Below are 25,729 nucleotides of genomic sequence, written 5' to 3' on the forward strand. Positions count from 1 at the left end.
ATAGTATTTAGAAAGCCAAACAAGTATAGAATTGAAAAGCAATTAGGACCAACATTCCCAAAAGGTGTGCTAAAAAATGGTTATGGTAATATATTCCTGGGATAAGAAAAACTAACAATTTAACAACTTCATTTGGTGTTAGAGCTTAAATCATGTCATAATTTATTTTTACTAGTCTGCAAAAGCAGTCAACAAATAGAAAATACGACGATGTTAGTGTGATCTTGAGTTGTTAAATCACACGAAAACTGTATTGTCAAATTGTTGGAGTTTGGACAAGCATGACTTAATATCAAACGAAACTATTCCATTCTTAAACATATCTTACTAAAATGGACAAGACACTTACTGTTCCATTACAACAGTTTTTGGGTAGTCAAAAGCACCATCAATTTCCACGTCTCCTTCTAATGAACAACTATGCATAAATTGACTGATTCCTCGATTTACATTTGCCTCATCGTTGAAATCATCGTTTTCATTTCCGTTTGTTTCCTCTTCAAATTTACGTCCCTCTTGTTTGCGTATCTGGCAAATTCTTTTAAACAATTCTTCCATTTCAGCCAGTTCTTCTATACTAGGAGTTGAGATATTAGATTGATGAAATCCATATCTTTCGTCTTCTTCATCGAATACATCATCATTTTCAGAATAGTAACCCTCGTTAATGGAATGTTGGGAATCGATTTCGATATCATTTGTTTCATGAATTCTGATAGGATCGGCAGATTTTTCTACAGTTTTGAAGTTTGTAGAATCTACAACAAAGAAACTTTGCAATTTGATAGAATCATCAATAACAGCGTGGAGAAGACCATTTCTTATCAAGCTCCGTTTATCACTTGACTTGGTCAGATTAGGTGCAATTTCGTCTGTAACGCAAACTTGTTATATCGTACGTGTTATATAAATTCAAACTGTGGGGTCCTCAAAGGTTTTTAACGCCTAAATCTGTGAGAATGGACGTCACACTGAACTCCAAAACATAAATGAACTAACATTGTCTTATCGGGGCCATTTATAGCTGACTATGATGTATGGGCTTTGCTCATTGTTGAAGGCCGTACGGTGACCTATAATTGTTAATGTTTGTGTCATTTTGGTCTTTTATGGATAGTTGTCTCATTGGCAATCATACCACATCTTTTTTATAAATAAAAAAAACATGAAAAATAACAAAGTTGAATACTTAAACTTTCTAATTTTTCTTCTCGTTCTTTACTCTTTTATTATATCTAAATCCCAACTGGAAGGCCTCTGACAGGCTAAGTGAGCATAAACTCACTGTTATCAATAGCCGATGACAAACAAGTTAAAGGTAAATAATTCAGTGTTATTACCAAGATAAGTAATGCGGTTGTCCACGCTGTAATAACTATGATTCTTAATACGTTTTATAAACAGACGAAGCAACATAAAGTTATACAAATTATTAATTTAACATATGGTGTGTGGCGTCAGTAGAACTAGAACGTAATTTTCTCATTGATGATCATAAACATATTAATATGCATACCTTTGTTCAGTAACTCTTCATGCGTTAATGTATAGGCACTACCACATATACCTGAAAGTATGATGAAGACATTTACCAGTTAATACATAAATTGATTCAAGTGATGCAATATATATTTTCTGGTCAAGTCATTTAGTAATGTTCTTGTAGATAATTAATTGCATTCTTCTTGTAAAGTTTCTGGAATTTCAATTTAATTAATTTTATATGACTTATTGCATAAGTACAAAAGTACATGTTAAGGCTCGATTGTTTTCTATAACTACTTTATTCTATTGAGAAGTTATGACCCGAACAAACTTTTCCCTGTGAGAAAAATATTACGAATAACAATTATACGTACAGTCCTTACTCACCCATTATCTCGAAAAGAGGGATTTCATCGAATCGTTGTGTAAGTAGTCCTTTGTCGAATTTGCTTCCAAAATTGGTCATGTCAATTGCCGCTCCGTAATGTTGAATGCTTACTTCATATGGCGAAAACTCTACCCATTCTAGTTAAAAATAATTAAAATATATCAGAGCATATTGGTTGTTTTCTTTATTAAACTACAATCAAGTGTTGTACGTGGCAAACTACAAATTGGTCTGAATACCCTAGCCCTGTTCACTAATTGAGTCAACCACTGGTGTACAAGCTTTTTTCTATTACGCAATCATGTCAAGTAATCATTTTTGGGAAGATTTAAGTGTTCTTATAGACAAACATTCAATCCTATTTAGTTCGAAAAAGCAAAAACAATAATTGCGATTAGTATGTTATGTTATTTTAATAGACATGTTCACCATAAGTCAATACCGATACCGAAACCGAAACCGATACTGAAACCAAAAATAATAGTGAGGTAAATGTTAAAAATATAACAATTTCCATTAGTCTAGCAAAAAACATAGTTAAATTCAACGAGTATTGAATACACTAATGCAAGTTACATACAATTAAAATGTGGATTAACATTTATTAATGATGTACATTAATCATGAAACAAGTTTCGTCGAATAGAATGAACTGTACATAGTTCTACAATATGTGTTATATCGTTCCAACTATATGTAAAAAAATGAGAGCCTTAAATATACAGATGCATCAAAACAAATACTTATGAAGGCAAACATTTTTTGTCAGTATAAATAAACGAAATTCTTAACATTTCAGTTGCTACCTGGGCCCATTTATCCATCAACAGTTCATAATTTTAATGATACATATATTTGCTATGTATGAGGGCGTTAAGCAAAATAGGCCATAAAGGAGTGGTACTTATTACATGTATAAGCTGACAAAATAATTGTTTTAAGGTTTGATTTGTTAACCTACATTTGAAAAAAATGGCTTTGATGTTTGATGTTAGCAGTACTTTAGTTCAAAAAGTTATCCATGACATTGAGCCAAGTCTTCATCAAGCTTTCAGATCAATGCTAACATGGCATTCATCTGAGGAATTGGAATCTATGAAGGGTGATTGGCAAGAATTGGAAAAATCAGTTTGATGTATTGATGGCATCTCCAATGGAATAAATCGTCAAACCGAAAACCAGGCATTGTTTTATAGTGAATATGTTCATATATGATGGTTTTACACGAGTAAATTTGGGGCACTTTATAGCTTGTTGTTCGGTGTGAGCCAAGGCTCCGTGATGAAGGTCGTATATTGACCTATAATGGTTTACTTTTATAAATTGTTATGGGATGGAGAGTTGTCTGATTGGCACTCATACCACATCTTCCTATATCTATATACACTGTATTCATACGCAAGTCATAATAGACACAGGAAAGAAAATAAGATCCACCAGATCTTGTTTCCTTGGTCATAATAATGACGCGATGACTTACAGATTGATAGATGCGGCCGGTCCACAATATTACTGTTTCCTCGTGATTGTTACTGAATTGGTGATACCATATACTCATCAGAACATCTTATTCCAACACCATATACTGCAAAGCATCTACGCAATCAAACTGAAATAATCTGCAATCAACGCAAAATTGTCAATGAAAAGATTGAGATTCGTACGAGAAGAGTTGATGTAGCACATTCCATAGGACGTATGAAAATTTATGAAATAATAGGTTCTTTTTATCGACATAGTCGGAACGATATTGTGGCTATTGTAGAACTATGTGCAGCTCTTTACCTACGACGAAACCTGTTAAATGATAAATGTACATGATAATAAATTGTCTATAACTTGCATAAGTGTATTTAATAATGATTGAATAAAACTCATCTTTTTCGATAGATTTATGTGAATTAATGAATTGAAGTAATTTCCCATTTAGTGTATTCTAATTTCAAACAATATAATGGAGTGAAAGGTTTAAGCTAATTGACATAACATTAACATTTAGCATTTTCCTCACTACTATTTTTGGTTTCGGTATCGGTTTCGGTTTCGTTATCGGCTTATGGTGAACATGTCTAATAAGTTATACCTGAAGGGGTAAAAAAACAAAATCACTTACGTGCACGGAGTGTTTATCTAATTTATTTACTACAACTTGATCGGTAGCACTGATTGTGAACTGTCAGTCACGTGATATTTTGAACCTTTTAACTTATTATCTGGGTAGAAACGTTTTGTTCATTTATTATGATTAGTTGATCATTCCGATATGTAGGCTCACCAAATTAGATCGTCCTAGATAAAGATGAAAAGTTCAGTTGCATTAACAATGTAACTTCGCCCCTAAAGTGGATTTGAACCATTGCTTCTGTAACAATGTGGCAACATCAATCCCTCTCACGCAAATTTTAAGATCTAACATTTTTCGGCTACATTTGAGACGAATTATATATCTATTCTGGTGTTGATGATCCTGTTTAACCATGTGTTATCCGATGTAAATGTTTTTCATGTAGTTGTCACATGTTTCGATTTGAAAGGTACTCCATCTATACTTGCCATCATGTACGGTGTTACAACCCTAAATAGAGCCGACTAGGAAAGGCATTACTAAGACCTACGAAAGCTATATCTTTATGTAGCCTATGTGTTCGAGTGGTCAAGGGTACTGGATAGCGTGTAGGCGGTGTTGCCATAATGTCAATGAAGCAATAATTCAATTCCCGCTGAGGTAGGAACATACATTTGCCTATGCATATTTGAAGATCATACATTGTTTGGCTAAATCTGAGACAAATCATATGTAGCAATTTATTATCTAAATGTAAAGATCTTGAACAATATGTCTATACCATGAAACTCTTTTGTATTTTTTTCCTCTTTTGCATGAATGGCAGACAATAATGGAAGTGGCACAGTTCCCTCTGACAATTTATCTCTCTGTTCGCTCCACCTACAACTCATTCTCTACAAGAAAGCAAAAGTGAAAAGAAATAAATTTTGATACCAAAATTCATTTTATTGAGGGACAAACCAATTCTGGTTAGTTATAGTCTTATAACATTTATTAAACAAAAACGAGGAAAGAACTACGGTATTACGAAAGGTTATATATTAGTTATAAATAAGTGCAGTTTTGATATAAAAAGCGATGTATATAGTTTTATGACTTATTTCTTTATATGTATTCTAGCATCATTTCACTCATACCTTTGGTATGAGCACATCACCCAACATTGGTCCAAATACATCCGTTGTAATGTTCCATGACTTTCCATTCCATTTTTTACAAAACCAATCCCAACCATATGTCAATATTTTCGATATGCTTTTAGGGTTTTTAGATATATCATTTTTCAATTGGTTTTGAATATCCTTTGGATGAATGTTTGGCCACTCAGGATGCGAATATAACGTTGAAATGAACCTACGAAATAAAGATATACATATTGAACTGGCTATCTCTAGTCTGATTTTAGAAAATAAAATTAACAAAAGAAAAAGTATATTAGCCATTTTGTGATTTTTATATCCATCAACCTACCAAAATGGCTAGACATGAAGATTAGGCTAAAAAGCATTTAATTGCTTTATATCTAGGAAACCCTGATAAATAAAGCAATCTCAGAGACACTGAATGTTTATAAAGTGATGCAAGTCCACTTTCTATTTCCACCAAAGTATCAGACAAATCTCTGTATGTGTAATTGCTCACAAATACAACTTTTGGTAACAAGACTACCGTTTTGCCTTTTGTCCTTAAAATCATTACAGAAATAAAGTGAATACGTTAAACATTAGTCAGCATTAGAAATGAAAGATTTTCTTGATTCAATCAATAGATTCCCAAAAGGAGTAACGTCCATAAAATGGTGAGTAATTTACACTGATAAATTTGGTAAATACGTTTTGAATACACAACTTAAGATATATATAACATCAGTTATTCGACCTGTTAGTGAAATGCGTTTTGTTTAAATATACTTTTTAACTTTTTTGGTCTTTTGGAAAATGTTGTTTATGCTGTATTTAGACGCTTCTACAATGAAATTTGTTTTACATGCACACGTATACAAATTGCGGTTTTTATCCAACGCAATCATAGGTTTGAACGTAGTTTCAATTTAGACTCGTTTATATTTTTTCGTTTGGGCTTGTATCATATTTTCCATCCGGTTTATATGATCCGTTCATCCTACATTGACTCTTAAAATCCAAGAGTCTATCTGAAATTGAGGGTAAATTATATGGCCTTCCAAATACCGTTTCAATCCCTTACATCACTGAAGAGACATATATTGTCGAAATCTAGATCTGGTGTACAAAAAAAAATATTGACACCTTGTGTTTGTGGCATAACATCTTGGCCACAAGTTTATCGTTTTCTGTTTAGTATTAAACTTATATTAAGATCCATTTTGTTACATCTCGTGATCAATTTTATTTGGCAATCGCCAATGACAGTCAGCAGGGTTTAAGAACATCAGTTGTTCGACCTGTTAGTCAAATGCGTTTTGTTTAAATATACTTTTTAACTTTTTTGGTCTTGTGGAAAATGTGTTTTGTGCTGTATTTAGACCCTTCTACAACGAAATTTGTTTTACATGCACACGTATAAAAATTGCGGTATTTACCCAACGCAATCATAGGTTTGAACGAAGTTTCAATTTAGACTCGTATGATATATAGACATATATAAGAAAATTGATAAATTATTATACGGTTTCAATTCATCGCAATAACTAGCGATTTTACTGCTTTCACAGATCTTCAGGTAATGTGACTTGCATAAGTTAGTATTTTTAAACAATGAATTGATGTTAACAATAGTATGAAGCTACCTAGTATTAGGGATGTCAAGATCTACAAAAAACTCAATATATTATTTATATATTTATATCTATATATCAAGAGGAATCGCAATAAATTTGATTGAGGCGAAACTGTCTCTTTCTACAAGGTATTCACAACTCGCTTTATATTCAACCCCACAAAGCAAATCAGACTCGGTAAAAACTTCACTGTAAAGAATATGACACAATCGATTTTTTACAGATCATATGTCTTTTATTCTAATATCATACAAACTGAAACTAAGAAAACATATATCTCATCAGTTGACAGAAAAATTATATCTGTAATTATGCAATGTGTTATAGTTTACGATCCATCAAAACAAAGTGTTTTAACATAGTCAGCATGAATCATATTGACTCTTTCTTAGAGAATTTGCTTTAATATCTTGCTTTCCATCGTTACAAAATATCAAATTTACTGAATTTCACACTAAAAAGAAATATCATCGAGGCCTGATAACTCATATAAATAAAACTCTATTCTGGCTGTGTTTTTTTTTTTAAATGCCCTTAAACTGTCATACGCATACCGTCCTTTTTGGTTTTGACGATTTTCACTTCTGACACACGGTCAGTTGTAAGCTCTACCTGTTGTAAATAAACTCATTATAAAATGCAAAGTTTGTACGCCAGGCGCGAGTTTACAAAAGACTCATCATTTATGCGTGAAACAAAGTAGAAACATACATATACATTTGTGTATTATGCTTTGTTCTAACACACATAGTTCACTAGTTTATCAATTGTGAGATTTATTGCTTACCATGAAGAGCCAGACAACACAGCAGTATACAAGATGTAATCAAGAATGTGTGTATCATAAAGGGCATTAATAATCCCGGACATAGCTACCATAGCTCTGTATCCTCCACCAGAACCCATCAATCCAATATGTGGAACCTGTATGGTAGACACCATTTAGAATTTTAGTTATTTTACTTGTGTATTAAGATCAAGTACTATGTTTTCAATAATACGCTTATATTTTTTGTAATATGCAGTATGAAACATTTATTTATTGATTCCTTCATTAAGGTTTTATTTCATTTGACTGTTTTGTTATATAAAAACTCGATTCTTTTTTCTTCAACCGCTTGATCATTATGCTTTTATAAAGATTAATAAACTTAATTTGTGTTTTATCAACAAACGAAATGGTCCTCTTGTTTCAAAATATCGAGAGTTTTTCACAATTGGTAATTTATAAGAATAATGCCCACTGCTTACATTGGAGTACGTTAACTAGCGTTGAAGTAAAATGTTACAGAAGGACGGAAACATTTAATTAAAAAAGCATGCTTACATCATCAACCTTCAAGTCTGTATTAAGTAGTTTTTGTAAAACAGTTTGGATGTACAGTTTTCTTTTCTCTTGAAACTTTTGTTCTTGATCGCTCAAAAACTCTTCACTGTTGTCAAATGTTCTAAGATGTGAGAACGTGCTAGTAACAAAAGATAGAACGTTAAGTCGACATCAGCCCACAACACGATTAAATATGCTGGTATCATGAATGCAGAATTGTCGTGATTGTTGTTTAATGCAGATACATATTTGTTTGTCTTCTATTTTTATATAAAAAAAATATAATATCAAATGATACAAATTACTAACTGTGGCTTCATTTTTATGTTTACAGACTTAAAAACAACTTAAACATACATCTTGCATTCTAATCGATCTTAAAGAACCTGTATAATTTTAAATAAACCTGTACCATGCGATCAAAGCCGTCGTATTTCTCCATTTGGCTACAGATAGCTTACTTTTAAACATAATTGAAATGGTTGATGTCATTCTAAAAAGTCTGAATGGTCCATTCATTTAGTACATTTTTCGTATTATTAACTCTATTTTAAAATGGTAAAATGTATAGTTATCAATGTTTGTGGGATCACCAACATAACTATGTGGAGTTAGATAAAATATATGTACTGTATTGTTTTCATTTTTGTTGAATAAGCGGGTTCCTTTATTTTTTAATATGATCCTACATTCTGTCCATTTGTTTTAACTTTTATTTCGGCATAACATTAGTGCGTTACTTTCTCAGACTGTTTATGACGTCTTTAAACTAATTTTGTACTAAATTGTTATTAGTCTGTATTTTGTTTATGCTTTGCAATTCCTTCCGATGTAATGACTTAAGCCAATTCCAAATGATTTTTGTATGTTGGGTTCAAACACGTTTTAGCTCACCACATTCTGTATGTGCCTATCCCAAGTTAAACGTCTTTACACTATTGGTTGTCGTTGATTTCTTTCTGTTATCTCTGTTAAATCTGTTTTTGGTTAATTGCTTTGCTAAAAGCAGGGTGTTGGTTTTTTTTTATCGTTCTATTTTTTTGCAATTATACCACACCTTTTATCGTATATACCGAAAACCAAACATTAACCATGGTTTCACCCATAATTTGTCGTATGTATGGAAAATGTTTTCATAATAATGACCACGATTTCTTCTGTATTATTTTTGTCATTAGGGTCCTGTCACGTTGACCTTGACGAACATCTTGTTTCATTTATTTTTATGTGTACCAAGTTTCATCTAATTGTTATCACAATTATGTTGTAAAGTACCATAAACAAAAATAGGGTGAAGAAAGAGCAAACAGACGAACAAAGTATAACTAGCAAATGGACGAGCGGACATGAAAAACCTTATTTTCTTTACTAGAATTATATCTAATCAAAACACATGCATACCTGCCGAATTTCCTGTCATGTGTAAAATTCTGTTTTTGGCGATTCATGTTCGGCTCCTCGCTGTATGATTTAGATTTTGAATGATGATCATCTTCTCCATCATAATCACAACTTGAATATGTTATGGATACAGAACGTCTCTGTGATGACTTCGCTTGCCATGTTGATATAGAAACTCTCCTTTGTGCCATTTATTGCATACAAAATAATATGCAATGTGACTTGGCCGTTCTGAGTAATGTCTTTCATGTATGTTTTGCCATACAACATTCATTCACGATCCTGAAACATCAATTTGTCATCACTTAAGGCGATATACTTAAAAAACGAAAGTATCAAATAGAGTAATATTTTTTCATATCAAGAACTTCTATTACTAGTATGTTTAACTGTAATACTGGGAAAGTGTCATTTCAATGAAAGTGATATCTTTTTGGTGACTTTGTTGAACGCATCTATCCTATCGAACTAGAGATAATGGATACAACAGATACAGTTAAGTCGGCCTCATATCTTGACTTACATCTAGAATTTGACAATGAGGGTCGGTCGAAAAAAAAACTTTACGACAAAAGAGTTGATTTCAGCTTTCCAATTGTGAACTTTCCTTTTCTAAGTAGCAACATTCCAGCAGCACCTGCATACGGGTATATATCTCCCATTTGATACGATGTTCCCGTGCTTGTATTTCCTATCATGAATTTCATGATAGAGGGTTGCTGCTCACAAGGAAGCTATAAAACAAAGAGTTCCAAATGGTGAAGTTGAAATCATCCCTTCGTAAATTTTACGGACGCCATCACGAGTTGGTTGACCGTTTTGGAATAACCGTTTCACAAATGATATCGGATATGTTCCTTACGTCGTAACTACAATCCCCTTCCCTTTTATAAATGTGACCTACCGAATTAGACTATTTACCGGATTTTTTGTAACATAAGCAACACGACGGGTGCTACATGTGGAGCAGGATCTGCTTACCCCTCCGGAGCACCTGCGATCACCCCTAGTTTTTTGGTGGGGTTCGTGTTTCTTATTCTTTAGTTTTCTATGTTGTGTCATGTTTTCTATTGTTTGTCTGTTTGTCTTCTTTTATTTTTAGCCAGGCGTTGTCAGTTTATTTTCGATTGATGAGTTTGACTGTCCCTCTGGTATCTTTTGTCCCTCTTCTATACACATTTCGAAGAGATGACATCATTTTCCCATTAAACCGTAGAAAACCTTCTCTTAAGGTAATCTTAACACAAGCTTTAGCCCTGAATTCCTTATCAACGAAGAGATGTATTATATTCAGATGAAAGACCTGCTTAAATTTTGCTACATTGAATGATAAGTTCAAAATGAGAATTTTGATTATTGAATATTCGAAGGAAACCAACAGAAGTAAATTTAGGAATTCGATATACCAGATAATAGTTATCAAAGGTACCAGGATTATATAATTTAGTACGCCAGACGCGCGTTTCGTCTACATAAGATTCATCAGTGACGCTCATATCAAAATATTTATAAAGTTAAACAAGTACAAAGTTGAAGAGCAATGAAGATCCGAAATTCCAATATGTTGTGCCAAATACGGCTAAAGTAAAAGATTCATTGAAATTACTCGTAATATTTTCAACGACTCCAGATTACCTTCATTATGTAAGTCTATATTGTAAGACAAAGTAATAAATTATCATAATAAAAAACAAAGAATAGTAAGTTTGAATTTTGGCAATTTTTTTGTCATGGATTTATTAGGACAGTTCAACTATGTATCAACCGGCCAACGAATTTGCATTCATCGACAATGTCTCAATAGTGTCCAAGATAAAAACATTGAAGGGCAACCATCATATGTTTTCTCCAAATGGCAACTGGGCTTCCAGACGCCAACTGTGATAAATTTAGCCATTCAGTAAAGCAATATATTCAGTTCACATTCTGTCCAATCCATGACGCTTCTTTTAATAATATCTGAAAATATACAACAAACAGCAGAAAATGTTCTGAAGGGTGGGATAGGGTGAGTTTTTGTGTTCCTTCAGTTCAACGCACGCAATGAACAAATCACGAAAAGCATGCATTTTTATACCAAATAAAAGCGGGAAAACCGCTTATGAAATTATGCAGATAAAGAAAAGACGCTCAAGTCCTTCAAAATTAAAGAAAAGTTAACTCTAGTTTAGCAGACGATAATTTCAATTTATTAAATTGATTTAATTCTTAATGATTAAATATTATTAAATATTAGAAGGAAACCAACAGAAGTAAATTTAGGAATTCGATATACCAGATAAAAGATAACCCAAATTCATTGAAATCACTCGTAATATTTTCAACGACTCCAGATTACCTTCATTATGTAAGTCTATATTGTAAGACAAAGTAATAAATTATCATAATAAAAAAAAACAATTCTAATGCAATTTGTATGTAACAATTTTTTTCATTGGCTAAAAGTTGCCGTCAAATCCACAGTTGACGAGGCGTAACTAAGGAGGGACAACCTTTTTGAAATGATTGAATCAACAAATGATCGATTACTACTTCATAATCGAAAATAAAACAGCACCTACCTCGAATTCGCCGTTTTTATGTAAATTTATCTGAATTTGAAGCGTACAGGTAACGTAATAACCTCCAGTTTGTAAGTTTTCATTTGTATGACGTCACGTTTACTATGACGTTCATCGTTCATGAAGTTTCGCGGATTTTTTTTATTTGTCAAGTTTAGACATTTTACCAAGTTTTATCGTATTATTTCTTTTTGTAATGCATTAGAATCGGAATAACAGTACTGTAGTTGAAGAGTTTCCACCGTCAATTTTGATTTGACGGTCGCAAATCTCCGTTTTACTGTCTCTGCTACGCGTCCCCAGTAAAACTGCCTTTGCGACCGTCAAATCTACAATTGACGGTGGCAACTCTTCAACTACAGTACTGTTATTCCTTAAATAGTAAGTTTGAATTTTGGCAATTTTTTGTCATGGATTTATTAGGACAGTTCAACTATGTATCAACCGGTCAACGAATTTGCATTCATCGACAATGTCTCAATAATGTCCAAGATAAAAACATTGAAGGGCAACCATCATATGTTTTCTCCAAATGGCAACTGGGCTTCCAGACGCCAACTGTGATAAATTCAGCCAAATGCTAGCAAACTCCGTTTGTTATCATCGCTAAACAAAATTTATCAATCCATGACAAAAAATTTTAACACACAAAATAAATTCTTAAATTACATAGCCATAATTAGGTTTTCAACTCAATCATATCAAACCAACGTAGTATATCAACCATATTATACAACATTTAAACGTAGTAAATCAACTATACTATACAACAGATTAACAGAGTATATCAACTATACCATACAACAGTTCAAATGGAGTATATCACTATTCTATGCAACAGTTCAACGGAGCATATCAACTATACTATACAACAGTACAACAAAAATCAACGTGCACAACTCAACATTTATTCACTTGTGCATTTACAACTTACAACAAATTGCATATTCAACAGAACTGTTTGACTTAATGCATGATTTTAAGCTGAATAAATTTTGTAAATAAATTACAAAGATGAACCAATAATCCAAACGTTATTTTTACTGAAACCAGAATTAAAAGTTAGGAATTCTTATGTAGCTCTGGAATGATGGCATTCAGCAATCCATGGTTTTTATCTGATTTTCAGATTTACCAGACATAAAGACCGGTGCCGCTTCTCCAATTCTAAACGAATGGGTATTAAATCTAGTTGTGTTTAAACTCAAAAACTGGAGTCCTGTTTAAAACAGTCTGAAACTGAACTCTTGTCAAGGATTTCCTATTAATATGGCAAAAAAGAGGGCCATCATTTCCAGGCCTTATTTGAAAATATCCAAACTATGTAGGGGACAAATCTCAGTTGATTTATTTTTATCAACAACTTAAGTAATGGATCTCCCTGTTTGATCAGTTTTCAAAATTTATAGTAACAAACAGCTGATCTACATGGTCAATGTTAAACAAGTTCTTGTATATAACATTTGATGTAGTGGCAAATGCACTCACACGTAAAAATGCAGCAAATGCGAAGTCAAACGCTGTTAGAAACATTATGATTTCATATATAGAAGAGCACCAGTGTCTCAACGCCACATAAATCTGATTAAAATATCAATATTTAATGGTACCACGAGATTGAGATATGTAAAGTCTATTACAACCACCCAAAAGTTTCTGAATGCTAAGATTAAGAAAATCTTGAATTTTGAAATTGTAACTTATCTCTATGATCTAATTGAAGATGAATAATAACGATTGCAAAAAATGCAATAAAACTAATAATTGTTCTGTTACTTGTTGGCCAATAACGTGGAATAAAACATATTGAACGAACGCATTGCATTTTCATAAGCGTTTTCGTTATTTGAGAAATCGATTAGTTCAAACATTTTGAAGTTTATACATCAAAACATCTAATATTTTTTTGAGTATTAGTTAGTGGTTTCAGGTCGGCATTGCAATTACTTCATCTGTCCACGAGGTTAAACATCAGCAATAAAATTATCTTGAAAAAAATATGCAACGATTTAAACTGAAAATTGAATACTAATGTCCACAAACTTCATTTTTTGAATTTTAAATGCAACTACAACCATATAATCACAATTGAAAATTATATTTTGTTATAACCTCCTTTTGGGTTTTGTCTATTAGCTGAGTTGTTAAGCAAAGGTGCAATGTCATTCCTATTAAGCCTAGATGGACCAGTATCAACTTCATTGTCCATAAATTGACAACATTTTAAAGCAGAATGATCAAACCCACATTTAAGACATGCATGCCTGTATTGGCAATTGCGTTTATTGCAAACACCTTTAAAATTGAAATCGTAGGATTTATAACTAACATTAGCTTGTTGTTGTTTTTGATTATTGAAATTAAAATACGTAACCACAAAAAAAAAAAAAAAACATTTATGGATGACCATTTTTTGTATGATCCCTTGATACCCTTAAACGGAATTGTTGGTCATAAGAATACCACTTTTCAAAAGGATGATCAGCAGCTGCACCTCTTATTATTGACGTATACGAAAAAAGTTCACTTGCTTTTCCAGGATACCTTTCGATAAGGACCTGTGCATAGGCAATAAATGAATCAGTCAAATCTTCAACAAAATTAACAGTAAGGGTTTTTTTTTTTAACTTTGTTTTGAATAACCAGCATACCATCATTAATAACAATGGTGTTTTCATTATCTGTTTGACTGTTGAAAATGTTGCGATGCATAAGGGACAAATCAATATACTCAAAATTCCAAATCTTATCCTTAAGCTTTTGGCTAATAAATATGTCAACCTCATTAAAACCAGGCAACATTAGAGGTTCATCAAAAACTTCATTAACCTCACCTAAGGCAGCTAATTGAGGCGCATTCTCTTGCGTGTCTACATCTGGGTGCAAGGCAACTAATTGTGGTTCATCAACCCTCTGTCTTTTTACTATAGGGGCTTCTTCGTCAACATCAGCTTAAGAACGCCTTCTCTCATTCCTAACAACTGAGTGTGGCTGTTGTTCCCTAGGAGCCCTCCTAAGCAGTAGTTCCCGACCTCCTTCAACCGGGTCCTGTCGGCGACGCCTGCCTCTACCTCTTGGCATTGTTATAAACTATTATAATTATAAAGACAGATTAGATACAAACATCAAGTCTTAAAAGCCCTATTCATACTTCAAAATATGAATTCAACTTTTTATTCAATCATTCAATTTAGATACATTGAAATACCAACATATCAACCCAGTACGTTATTTTAAATAAACTTAATACATTTGAATGCATTAAACAACTAACGTTGGTTACACAACATAATTAAAACAAGTACAATGTGTTCTTCTTAACAAAATAAAACAGTGTTATATAAACGGTGAGTTAATTATATTACCAAGCTTATTTAATTATCCGCGAATTTAAAACTCAATAAAAGATGTAACGTATAACAAAATTAAAGATTAGCGGGCATGTAAATGTTAACACGGCTTACACTACACACATGTAATTACCCGTTTAAAGAATATCGCTCATACATTACAATCAAAACACATATATCACCTGTATTAAAGCATTTTAATTTTAATGCTAGTCAATGGTTAATATCTGTGTGCACAAATGTAACTTCACTATTAAATAATAGTTTAATCATCAGTATAAATGCTATCCAAGTAAGCGATAAATTGAATTAATGAATCAAACTAATTGTAAGAAACAACTTTCAAATAAAATTAAATCATTATTTTACAAATTACAGAAATAAAATCATTCGGAAAATTCAACTGCAATAACTATATCTATTTATCAATAAAACATATGTACTTATCTTATATCTGAATCCGCCTATCCTTTTTGTGTTCCTTCAGTTCAAATCACGCAATGAACATATATATATATGGAAGTGTTTAACGACCTTGACTGGCTTTTTAACCCTCGCACGGTCGGCTCGGTGCCGGCAGGCGTTTGGTGAGCTTTATCATATGTTGATGCGTAGGGTCAGGAACAGATGAAGACGCCATATGTAGACCGCCATCTTGATTTTTGTGAGTTGTTTTTCTTTTGTTGACTATTTTAAGGTCTTTCCCCTTCGTGAGGAAAGACCTTATTGTTTTTCTAATGTTTTTTTTTCTTCCAACATTTTTTTGACATGCCCTCCCCCCGTTTCTATTGAAGTCATCAAGACCAAATATTGACCATCAATAGATCTTATTATGACGTATTACCAGATGAGGCTGTGTAGGATTTCATCATCCCCTTTGAGAGTTATATCCCCTTGAAGCATTTTTTTTATTTACATTTTTCTTAAAAAGTATTAGAGATAGAATAGAATTGAAAATGGCATTATGTACAGGAACAGATGGCAATGTTAATAAAGGCAAACGATTAGTAGGTTATTTACCCTGATAAGGAGTTATTCTCCTTGAAAAATTATACATTTTTGGAAAAATTTCATTTCGAGAACCGGAAGTCGTAGAGACTTGGGACCTTCACCAATATTCTTTAATTCATGTGACCTTTAATTTGCAATCAAGGTCAAAGGTCACTGAGTGCAAAAAAAATTTGCTGCAATTTCAAGCTTACATATTAAGAAAACGATAGAAGTTTGCTGCATACATACTGTGTATTAAATGTTCCTCTCGACGAGCTCTACATTTTATACATACGCTCAATAATGTCCGACCGTCTGTTCAAAAGTTGCATCAAGATAATTCAAAAAAGTATAGTATTTTTTGTATATCTTTTTAAAGGTAACAGATATCAACCTACTATAAACTGCAAAGATGATCAGTAATTCAAGACCTTCAATTTGAGGTCAATGTCAGGTCATGATGAAATTTCCCCTTGACCTTCACATTATACTATGACCTTGACCTTGTGATATTTGAAAGGTCAAGTGGTCCTGAGTTGAATGGTGGTATTCTCATGTCTCCACGACTTCCGGTTCTCAAGTTTAGTATTGCATCATATATTTGATGATTAATTGTGACCTCAGTGAACTTTGAAATTGTCCAAATTCTTTTTCTGTAATGTTGTCCTTTATTTGTAGGCCATTTACCATTTGACAGATTTGAGATATCTATTGTTGTTTTAGAGATAATCCAGTTTGAAATTTTGCGAGCGGCGGCATGTATTTCTGAATCAACAACAGCTTACCACTTAAAATGTTTAAGAAATTGAAGAGGTTAACATAGTTATATGTTTGACCAAATACCAAAAACATTCCAATGAAAAAAACACCAAAAAATCATTTTGAAATTTTCATGTTTTGCATCGACTTTGTAAGTTTCATAACTTCTATTTATATCGTTGATATTGCATCATTTTTGGCACTTTGTCAAATGGGGTCATCTGATATATCAAATTGAAGGTCTCAATAAACTCTACTTTAAAATGAAAATTTTAAACCTCTTTTTCATCCCAGGTGGAAGGGTGGGGTCATTTAGTGCAAAAATTAAAATTTCTCAGATGGTAAGGTTGTCGCATATCAAATGAAAGGTCATGATGTGTACATTTGAAATATCAAATTCCCAACCTCCAAAAATTGGTTGGTTGGGGTTATTAAGTGCAAAATCAAACTTTTTAGAACATGGCGTTGTCGCATATCAAATGAAAGCTCATCTACCCTGTGTTACATATATCATACTTCCGATCTTAAAAATGTAGGCGGATGAGGTCATTAAGTGTAAAGAGCGAAAAGTTTCAGATGGTATGCTTGTCGTATATCAAACGAAAGGTCGTACAAAGAACATAACGAAAACATCACTTTTACAGGAAAGACCTTTCAATTGTTTTACAAACAATTGAGATACTAGTTTGATGTTTCTTTTACTTCACAATGGCTGCTTTCAGGGCCAGTTTGGTCAGCTTGGCAGCCCGCTTACCTCGATGATGGAGTACTGGTAGATGACAGCGTTATCAGGACCCAAGCCGTGAGGCAGTGAAATGAAGGTCAATCATCTAACACCTAGGATACGGCAGCCCTCGGACGTTATCCGGCATAACACTCCACCATGATACAATGGGTTTTGGAGTGCATGTTAACGCAGGTACGCCTACTACTACGTCTACTGTACGGCGTTGGATTGGTTTCTGTCATCTAAAGTAGTAAGTCGTTGATCATCTAACTGTAAACCCTCATCGAAGATAGCGGGTAAAGGAGAGCTGGCCCAGCACGTCCGTTCAGCTGTTATGACTGAGACGAGACTGGATTTAATTGTGATGAATGAACAAATCAGGAAAAGCATGCAATTGTATACCAAATAAAAGCGGGAAAACCGCTTATGAAATTATGTAGATAAATAAAAGACGCTCAAGTCCTTCAAAATTAAAGACAAATTAACTTAATTTATTAAATTGATTTAATGCTTAATTATTAAATATTATTAACATTTCTTATGTTGATATATGCAAGAAATAACATTTTTATCATCAAACTCCTAATCTGTAATAAATGAATATGAGTTGATGTCATAACATAAGAAAATGTAAGATGCCAAAGAACCAATTAAACAAAGAACAAATGACATGGAGGCTAGTAATCATAGGTCACCAAACGACCTTAAACAATCAGCAAAATCCATATCAAAAAGCTATAAAAGGCCCAAATGCAAATGCAATACTGTTTGTTAGTACATAGGATCACGACTAAATAAAGGCAACAGTAGTATACCGCTGTTCAAAACTCATAAATCCATGGACAAAAAACAAAATCGGGGTAACAAACCAAAACCGAGCGAAACGCATTAAATATAAGAGGAGAACAACGCAACACACACAGAAACAGACCAATCATCAGACAAAACACCACGAGAATAACAAATGTAACATGAAAACCAAATACATGAATTTGGGATAGACAAGTACCGTGCCACGTCTTATCTCAATATCTCAAAAATAAGAGAAAACACAAACGACTCAACGTTAAAATGCAACACAAAGAGAAAAGAACAATATTATAACAATGACCATCTTCCTGACTTGGTACAGGACACTTTTAAAGGGGAATAAAAGTGGTGGGTTGAACCTGGTTTTAAGGCATGCCAAACCTCGCACTTTAATGGCAAAGTTAAATATAACATTGAAATGACAACATAATATTACAGGACTACAATACAAATAAATAGGAGAACATATTAGATACAGAAAAACATGATTAATAGATAACAAAAAGCATCAGGTTTAAAATTCAATACGCCAAAAAACGCGCCTTGCCCACACAAGACTCACCAGTGACGCCCAGATATAAAAGATCGAAAGTGAAAAAAGTACAAAGTTGTACAGCACTGAAGATCAAAAGTTGAAAAGGTTTCGCAAAATACGGCATTGTTTTTATGTCCGGGATAAGAACATTCTTATTATATAGAACAATTCATGCTATTGCAAACAGTAAATTTTATCAAATGAATATGAAAGAGATATACACAAAGAAACTAAAGTATTAACTAATTACAGAAAACTAAACCTGAATACATAACGCCTAGATATAAAAGATCGAACGTGAAAAAGGTACAAAGTTGTACAGCATTTCATCAAACACTAACCGTAAACCAGAGATTTACTGTACAATGAACTACAATGACGTATTTATTTCTGGCATGATATTACTTCTTTTGAAATGTCTTCTTTCAGACTCACCAACAAACTTCCTTAAGTATTTGAAATATAAATAGATATTCAATAAAACCGACAAAACAATAATGATATGAATGGCACTGAAAAAAATGTAAAAACCATAAATTATTCAAGAAATACGATAAAAATGTATGTAATATATAGTGTTGTACGGTTCTTTTGTCGACAACAAATTTCCTTTGATTCTCGAACGTTTTTCTGCATTCCGAACTTTGACCGGTTATTGGTGTATTTTTGTTGCTCAGTCAATAGTTTTCTATTTGTTTTGTAATCTGTTGTTTTTCTTTTATTTGTTTTCTTTAATTGTCATGTCGTTTTTAGTTTTATATATCGACTAATAAGTTTGAATGTTCATTTAATATCGTTTACCTCCCTTTTTTTATTTTATTATGACGGCACTTGTTTAAAACATTTGTTAGAATTTTCCAAAGTTCTAATTGGAACCATGTGAAAACTACACCCACCTGCAGAAATATTGGGATATTGAAATCAATGTCTGATCCTGTTTTCAAATATTTTTCGAAACGGAAATTATATATAGATAGATAGAAAAACTCAAATCGACAACTATTTTTTAATGAACGTCAGTTTCTCAAATGGGCATCATAATCTGATGTTAATCTAAAACACAATTGCAAATCGATGGCCAATTCAATCCCCCCCTTAATCAACGATTTTTATTTTGGTTCTCAAATCGACGTCTATTGTTTAGCTTCCCTATTCAGCGTCCTTTTTACGAACTGGCCACAAGATCGTCACAACTGTATTAAATATGAATAAATATCACATTCCTGATTTGATTCAGGTATTTTCCGACTGCAAATGAATGTTGTTAACATATGAGAGATTTTAAATCTTACAGAGTCAAACTGATAAAACTTTTCACCATTTGACTGTACCGTTAGTATCTTTGGCCAGTCTTTTACACAAAGACAAGACGAAACATTTAAACTAACAAAGACTAAATTCAGAATAAATGAACAAAGTATATATACTTCTCCAATCGATTGTATGTCATTTTTTAGTAATGTGTTGGATCTCATTGTACTTCGATTAGAGGGTAAAAATATTGGAAACTGAATCAAGAACGTGACGTCATAGTAGTTATCTAAACCAGGTTTGATCAACATCTTCTACATGAGCAAATATATGTACCAAGTCAGAAATATGACAGTTGTTTTTCACTCGTTTGATGTGTTTAAATTTTAATTTTACATTTGTAATGGACTATTCAACTCGAAATTTTATTTGATTTCGGCATGTTACTTTTTTATATATCTATGATTGATTTAAACAATTTTTATCGACCAGTTGTCGTAGTGACAAGAAGAGGCGATCCTGTGAAATGACAGGGGATCACTACCGTAAACTTCTATATTAAACCGTAATGAATCATACCATATTTTCAGTATGGTATCATGGAGGTGTTTTATTCCAAGTAGAACTTTCTCTTGTTTACTTTACGTTTTAATAGTTAATTACAGTAAATTACTGATAACAATTTTGAGTTATATTATCCTCTGAACAAACGCGGAAGTTTCACCAAAATTGCATAGTTTCAGTGTGTGGTCATGCTTGTCATTTCCTCTAATTTACATAAAAGAACGTCTGTTGCTTATGTTACCCTAGATCAATTACAATATTTATCAAATATTATAAAGGGCGGCGATTTGTATCATTTTGCTCGACCACGTTAACTTTTTCCCCCTACAACCGATTTCTCTTCATACATCATTTCTTTAATCATCTAATTCTCTAATTTCTAAATTAAATGAAGAAATATTCCGGCATCCTCCAATCATTCATGAGCCGCGCAATTACATAAAAATGTTATAGATACACTGTCCAAATAGAAACAAAAGTGTAATCACTGTAAATATACTTTTTGTATAAATGAAAAAAATAAAAAAAATAAGATACATTCTACATATAAATATTACAGCTGATTGTTTGATCCATATTTGTCATCATTTATTTGCGTCTTGTGCACTTTTTAAACATGCATTGAAAAAGATTTGAAATTTGAAATTTGCATTCACCTTTTTGAGAACGTACCTTCCGATTAAAGTTACTGTCTGTATTTCAAATTATAGTCAAATGTAAACACTTGAAAAAAGTCATTGTCTTAATTCACTCTCTTTCATATTTTTTTTTTGCATCATTGAATGTCATTGAAATGTCAGTATACTATATCTTTTCTTGATGTGACTACACATGGTATCCGTTCCTAGAAAACCCTTTTCATTGCCAAGTTGTTAATACGTGTCAGTTTTCAAATAAAGAACCATGTGATGAATTAGAACACAATGCGATAATAGATCAAAGGAAATGAATCTAGATATAGAAATTGATTATTCCTATTTTGTACGTAGAAAACCCAAGTAAGGATGAGAGAAATAATTCAACCGTGTCCACTACAGTAGCTGACGACATGTAAAGTTTCTAAATTATTTTTTTTCCTCAGAAAAGTATTATTTTCTAAGTGTCAACATGTTAGACTTTTCAAACATTAATACAAAAGTTTCAAGGAAGTAAATGTATAGCTACACAAGTAAACCACTGATTTATCAGTTTCTTTATAGAGAAATAAACTTGATCAATTTTAAGAAAAATCTCATTGGTCATATTAATGAAATAGGGAGTTTTGACAAATAAGTTGAAAATAAAACATCCGAAAGTGCACTGTTATTCATATTTCGCTAACTTTAAAGTTGTTAACATCGTTTTATGAATATAACGTTTATCTTCCTGTATAAACATGTTATCAGATAAAATCTGCGGTTTGATTTAAGTGAGTATTTATAAGTATATATTTAAGGAAATATTTAATAAGAGTCACTTAAAAGTTCTCAACCGATTTTAAAACAGCAAACGCTTTGTTGATAAACTTCAGTGTATTAACAATTACAAATTGCCATTGATTCATCTAAAAAATCTAGAAACAGAAAAAAAATGTTTACTTTTTAACAAGATCGTAGATAACAAATATATTTTTTGTTGAAAATAAGAATAATCAATCGATATTTCAACAGAGCTATGATAGTTCCCCTCCGGACTTACTAGAAAAATAGGGAGATGTGATATGATTGCCTATGTGTCCACTTGAAACGAACGTCATGGTAGTCACAATAAAAGTCAGTTGTGTATCGGGCTAATTATTTTCATTCAGGATAGAATAATTTCATTTTGTTAAGATTATCGCAAATGTTTCATCCCGATAGGACAAAGGAACCAGATACCATATGAATGTACGGAAGTTGAGCGAAATCTGAAAAAAAATGTCAAACTGTACACAAATATTTTTCGTCTGTGTCATGGTAATTATTCATGTACAAAACATAAATGTAGCCTAATTACAAAACTTCAGGGATATTTTGTCATAGTTTTCTTTAAAACGGACCATTAGATGAACATTTACTAAGTTTATCAATCCTGTAATATCATAGTATCACAATATCGGTAAGGGTTCATCATTTTCTATAAATGTCGCAGAAATGCACTCTAAATACAAACTTTTACTTTTATAAATTGTGACTTAGATGGAGAGTTGTCTCATTGGCACTCATACCACATCTTCTTATATCCAATTAAATTTAAATCCATTTAACTTTTTGCAAATTACATCAGGAGATCAACTATTTCCTCTCTTTTACAGAAAATTAAGGACATTACATAAGTTTGAGGTTCTGTTGAGTTGAAAAATCACAATATAGGTTTGAAATATATATTTTTCCATCTAAAGAGATCAATTCCCCGTTGATTAATATCACACTTAAAGTCTTTCAATGTATACGGAATTTCACACTAAAAAACAGTTTTTTTTAGTAATTTTGACTCTTTAACAAGATTGTCCCAAATATTTCTTTAAATTGAAATAAAAAAAAAAAAAAAAAAAATACATTAAGACTTCATTCGCAAGTCTGAGTAAAGATCATCAAATCTGTCTTATGTTCTATCCGAGATGGACTATTTTTACTTAACGCATGCTCTCAATTAGGACCTCGAAAATGATCAGAATAGTTCAAGCACTCTTTGTAATTGATCTCTCCTCCTCACCATTGTAGAGCACTGGAATATAACAACTATATTACAATTTGGGATATCACAATAATATCCGACTTTTATCAAGTTGTGTAGACTTTTGTGGAAATGAAACTGTGAATGTATTTAAATTATGCTTAGATCTCTTAATGTTACCTTTGTATACACGATGGATAAATGCTATATCTCTAACTTGGTACAGGACATTTTAAGAAAAAAAGGGAGGGATTAACCTGTTTAAATGGCTAGCCAAATGGCTCGCTTTATGAAAAAAATATCGCTTAACTGACAACACTGCGTGACAAAAAAAACAACAAAAACACACACAAGAACATTCATCACAGAGAAACCCACAAATACACGCAATTCTAAAACAGTTCAGTACATTAAAACAGTTCAGTACATTAAAACAGTGAAAACCATTAACTTATGTTAATAAAAAGTGTCTAACCTCTGTTAAGCGTAAATTGCGAATGGTTCATTGAAAATATAAGGGTTAATAGAAAAAAAGATGCAAGTAAATATATGCTTTAACGATTGAGTCTTCAATGCCAATTCGCGATCGCCAGTCAAAGACACTATAATGTGTCACTTAAATAACGCATAGTATATTTTTGCTATGTCATCTGAATACAAATTTGATGGTTCGTCGACCCAGAAGCCAAACCCATATCGACCAGTGGCAAATTTACATTCTGATATTTTTATATCATCAGTACACAAAAGGTCATCCTATACGACTAATTTTCTTTAAATTATTATTAGTGTTTTATATAAAAGTGTAATTTATTACTGAAGTATATAGGTTACCGAAATAAATTTTTCAAAACTTGAACTTGACACTGCTTTTAGCGCTTTTTCTCTCTGATAATAGAATAAACATTTAAATGTCAACACCATAAAAAGGTACATGAATGCATATCAATTCAAATTTATATAAATGGATGTGTTAAACATAGAACGAGACAAATAAAAAATAAATATGTACATGCACTTACATAGTGTTTCGTTTATTCCTGTGACAATCCTCGTTGAATCAAAATTTAGATCAACCACCACATCTATATCAAGTGACATACAGGAAATTACATCTTTGGTTTCATTTTCAACGAAACAATGTATGATATAGAATTAGATTTGATTTATTTATTAAAATGAAGTAACGAATTTACTTCGTCAAATGAAGTAAGGATTTTACTTCGTCAAAATTATTTCCCGATTTTCAATCGTTAAAAGCGAAGCAATTGTAAGGATGATGCGCTTCCAATTTAGCTCCTGAAAACTAAAAAAAAATATGTCCATTTAGACCCATTAAGATCATTATATGCCAGTTGCATTTAAAAGAAACATGTACATACTAGTTGTTTTTATTATCATTCAATATACTTTGCGGCATTCAGACAATTTAAAACTGTTGTCTGATCCAAGGTTATTGGGACTTTTAAAAAGTTTAGATATTTATTTCTTCGATATTTTATGGATAGGCAGACTTTAATATTTCAAAGGTTAAAGACTAACAAACCTAGATAACACACAACAAATTTATTTTTATTCATAAATGTTCAAGATCCAGTTGGTTGTCTGTCGTCAATTACATTTAGTTAAAATGTGTTAAGTGAAAACACCTACTCTGTTTTTTAGACTCAACATAAGGTAAATAGTTCACTTGACCCATATATTTAACTTTTTAACCACTATGAATTTTAAATGTTCTAAAATCAACCTTTAGACTAAATATATAGAAAATATTAGAATCTGAGGGGTGAAAAGTTATTAAATATACGTTTTTTTTAGACAGAATAGTCAATTCAATCACGACCAAACATAAACAAAAGTCAACTCGACTTTCCTTTTCGATGCAAGCATTGCCCATTAATTTTCATTTCTCTAAAAAAAAAAGGTCGTTTTGGGCAGAGATGCAAAACAATGCTTCAAAAAGATCAATCTATAATTACCTTTTTGTGGAATGTTTGTTGGCGGAATTTATGCTTATGCACAAAAACGTTCTACTTTGATCTGAACCTGTCACATTAACTCCAAGCGCCATACCATATATGATACAATATGTTTTTGTTTTGCTATATATACTTTCAACTG

General features: G+C 32.2%; 1 protein-coding gene across 1 annotated transcript in view; it reads right to left on the bottom strand.

The window, feature by feature from the left end:
- The window catches only part of LOC143067467 (cytosolic phospholipase A2-like), a 31,378-nt gene extending 6,676 nt beyond the window's left edge, over positions 1-24,702 (bottom strand). Inside the window, exons 1-9 of the mRNA XM_076240759.1 lie at positions 24,631-24,702; positions 9,428-9,709; positions 8,027-8,165; positions 7,487-7,623; positions 5,078-5,294; positions 4,720-4,834; positions 1,873-2,010; positions 1,517-1,567; positions 350-758 (exon numbers count right to left, since the gene is read on the bottom strand). Coding sequence (XP_076096874.1) covers positions 350-758; positions 1,517-1,567; positions 1,873-2,010; positions 4,720-4,834; positions 5,078-5,294; positions 7,487-7,623; positions 8,027-8,165; positions 9,428-9,618 — 1,397 coding nt within the window. The 5' untranslated portion in view covers positions 9,619-9,709; positions 24,631-24,702. The remainder of the gene's footprint in view (positions 1-349; positions 759-1,516; positions 1,568-1,872; positions 2,011-4,719; positions 4,835-5,077; positions 5,295-7,486; positions 7,624-8,026; positions 8,166-9,427; positions 9,710-24,630) is intronic.
- Positions 24,703-25,729: the final 1,027 nt, after the last annotated feature.

Source organism: Mytilus galloprovincialis, chromosome 3 (assembly GCF_965363235.1).
Source record: "Mytilus galloprovincialis chromosome 3, xbMytGall1.hap1.1, whole genome shotgun sequence".
In the NCBI taxonomy this organism is placed as follows: Eukaryota; Metazoa; Mollusca; class Bivalvia; order Mytilida; family Mytilidae; genus Mytilus; species Mytilus galloprovincialis.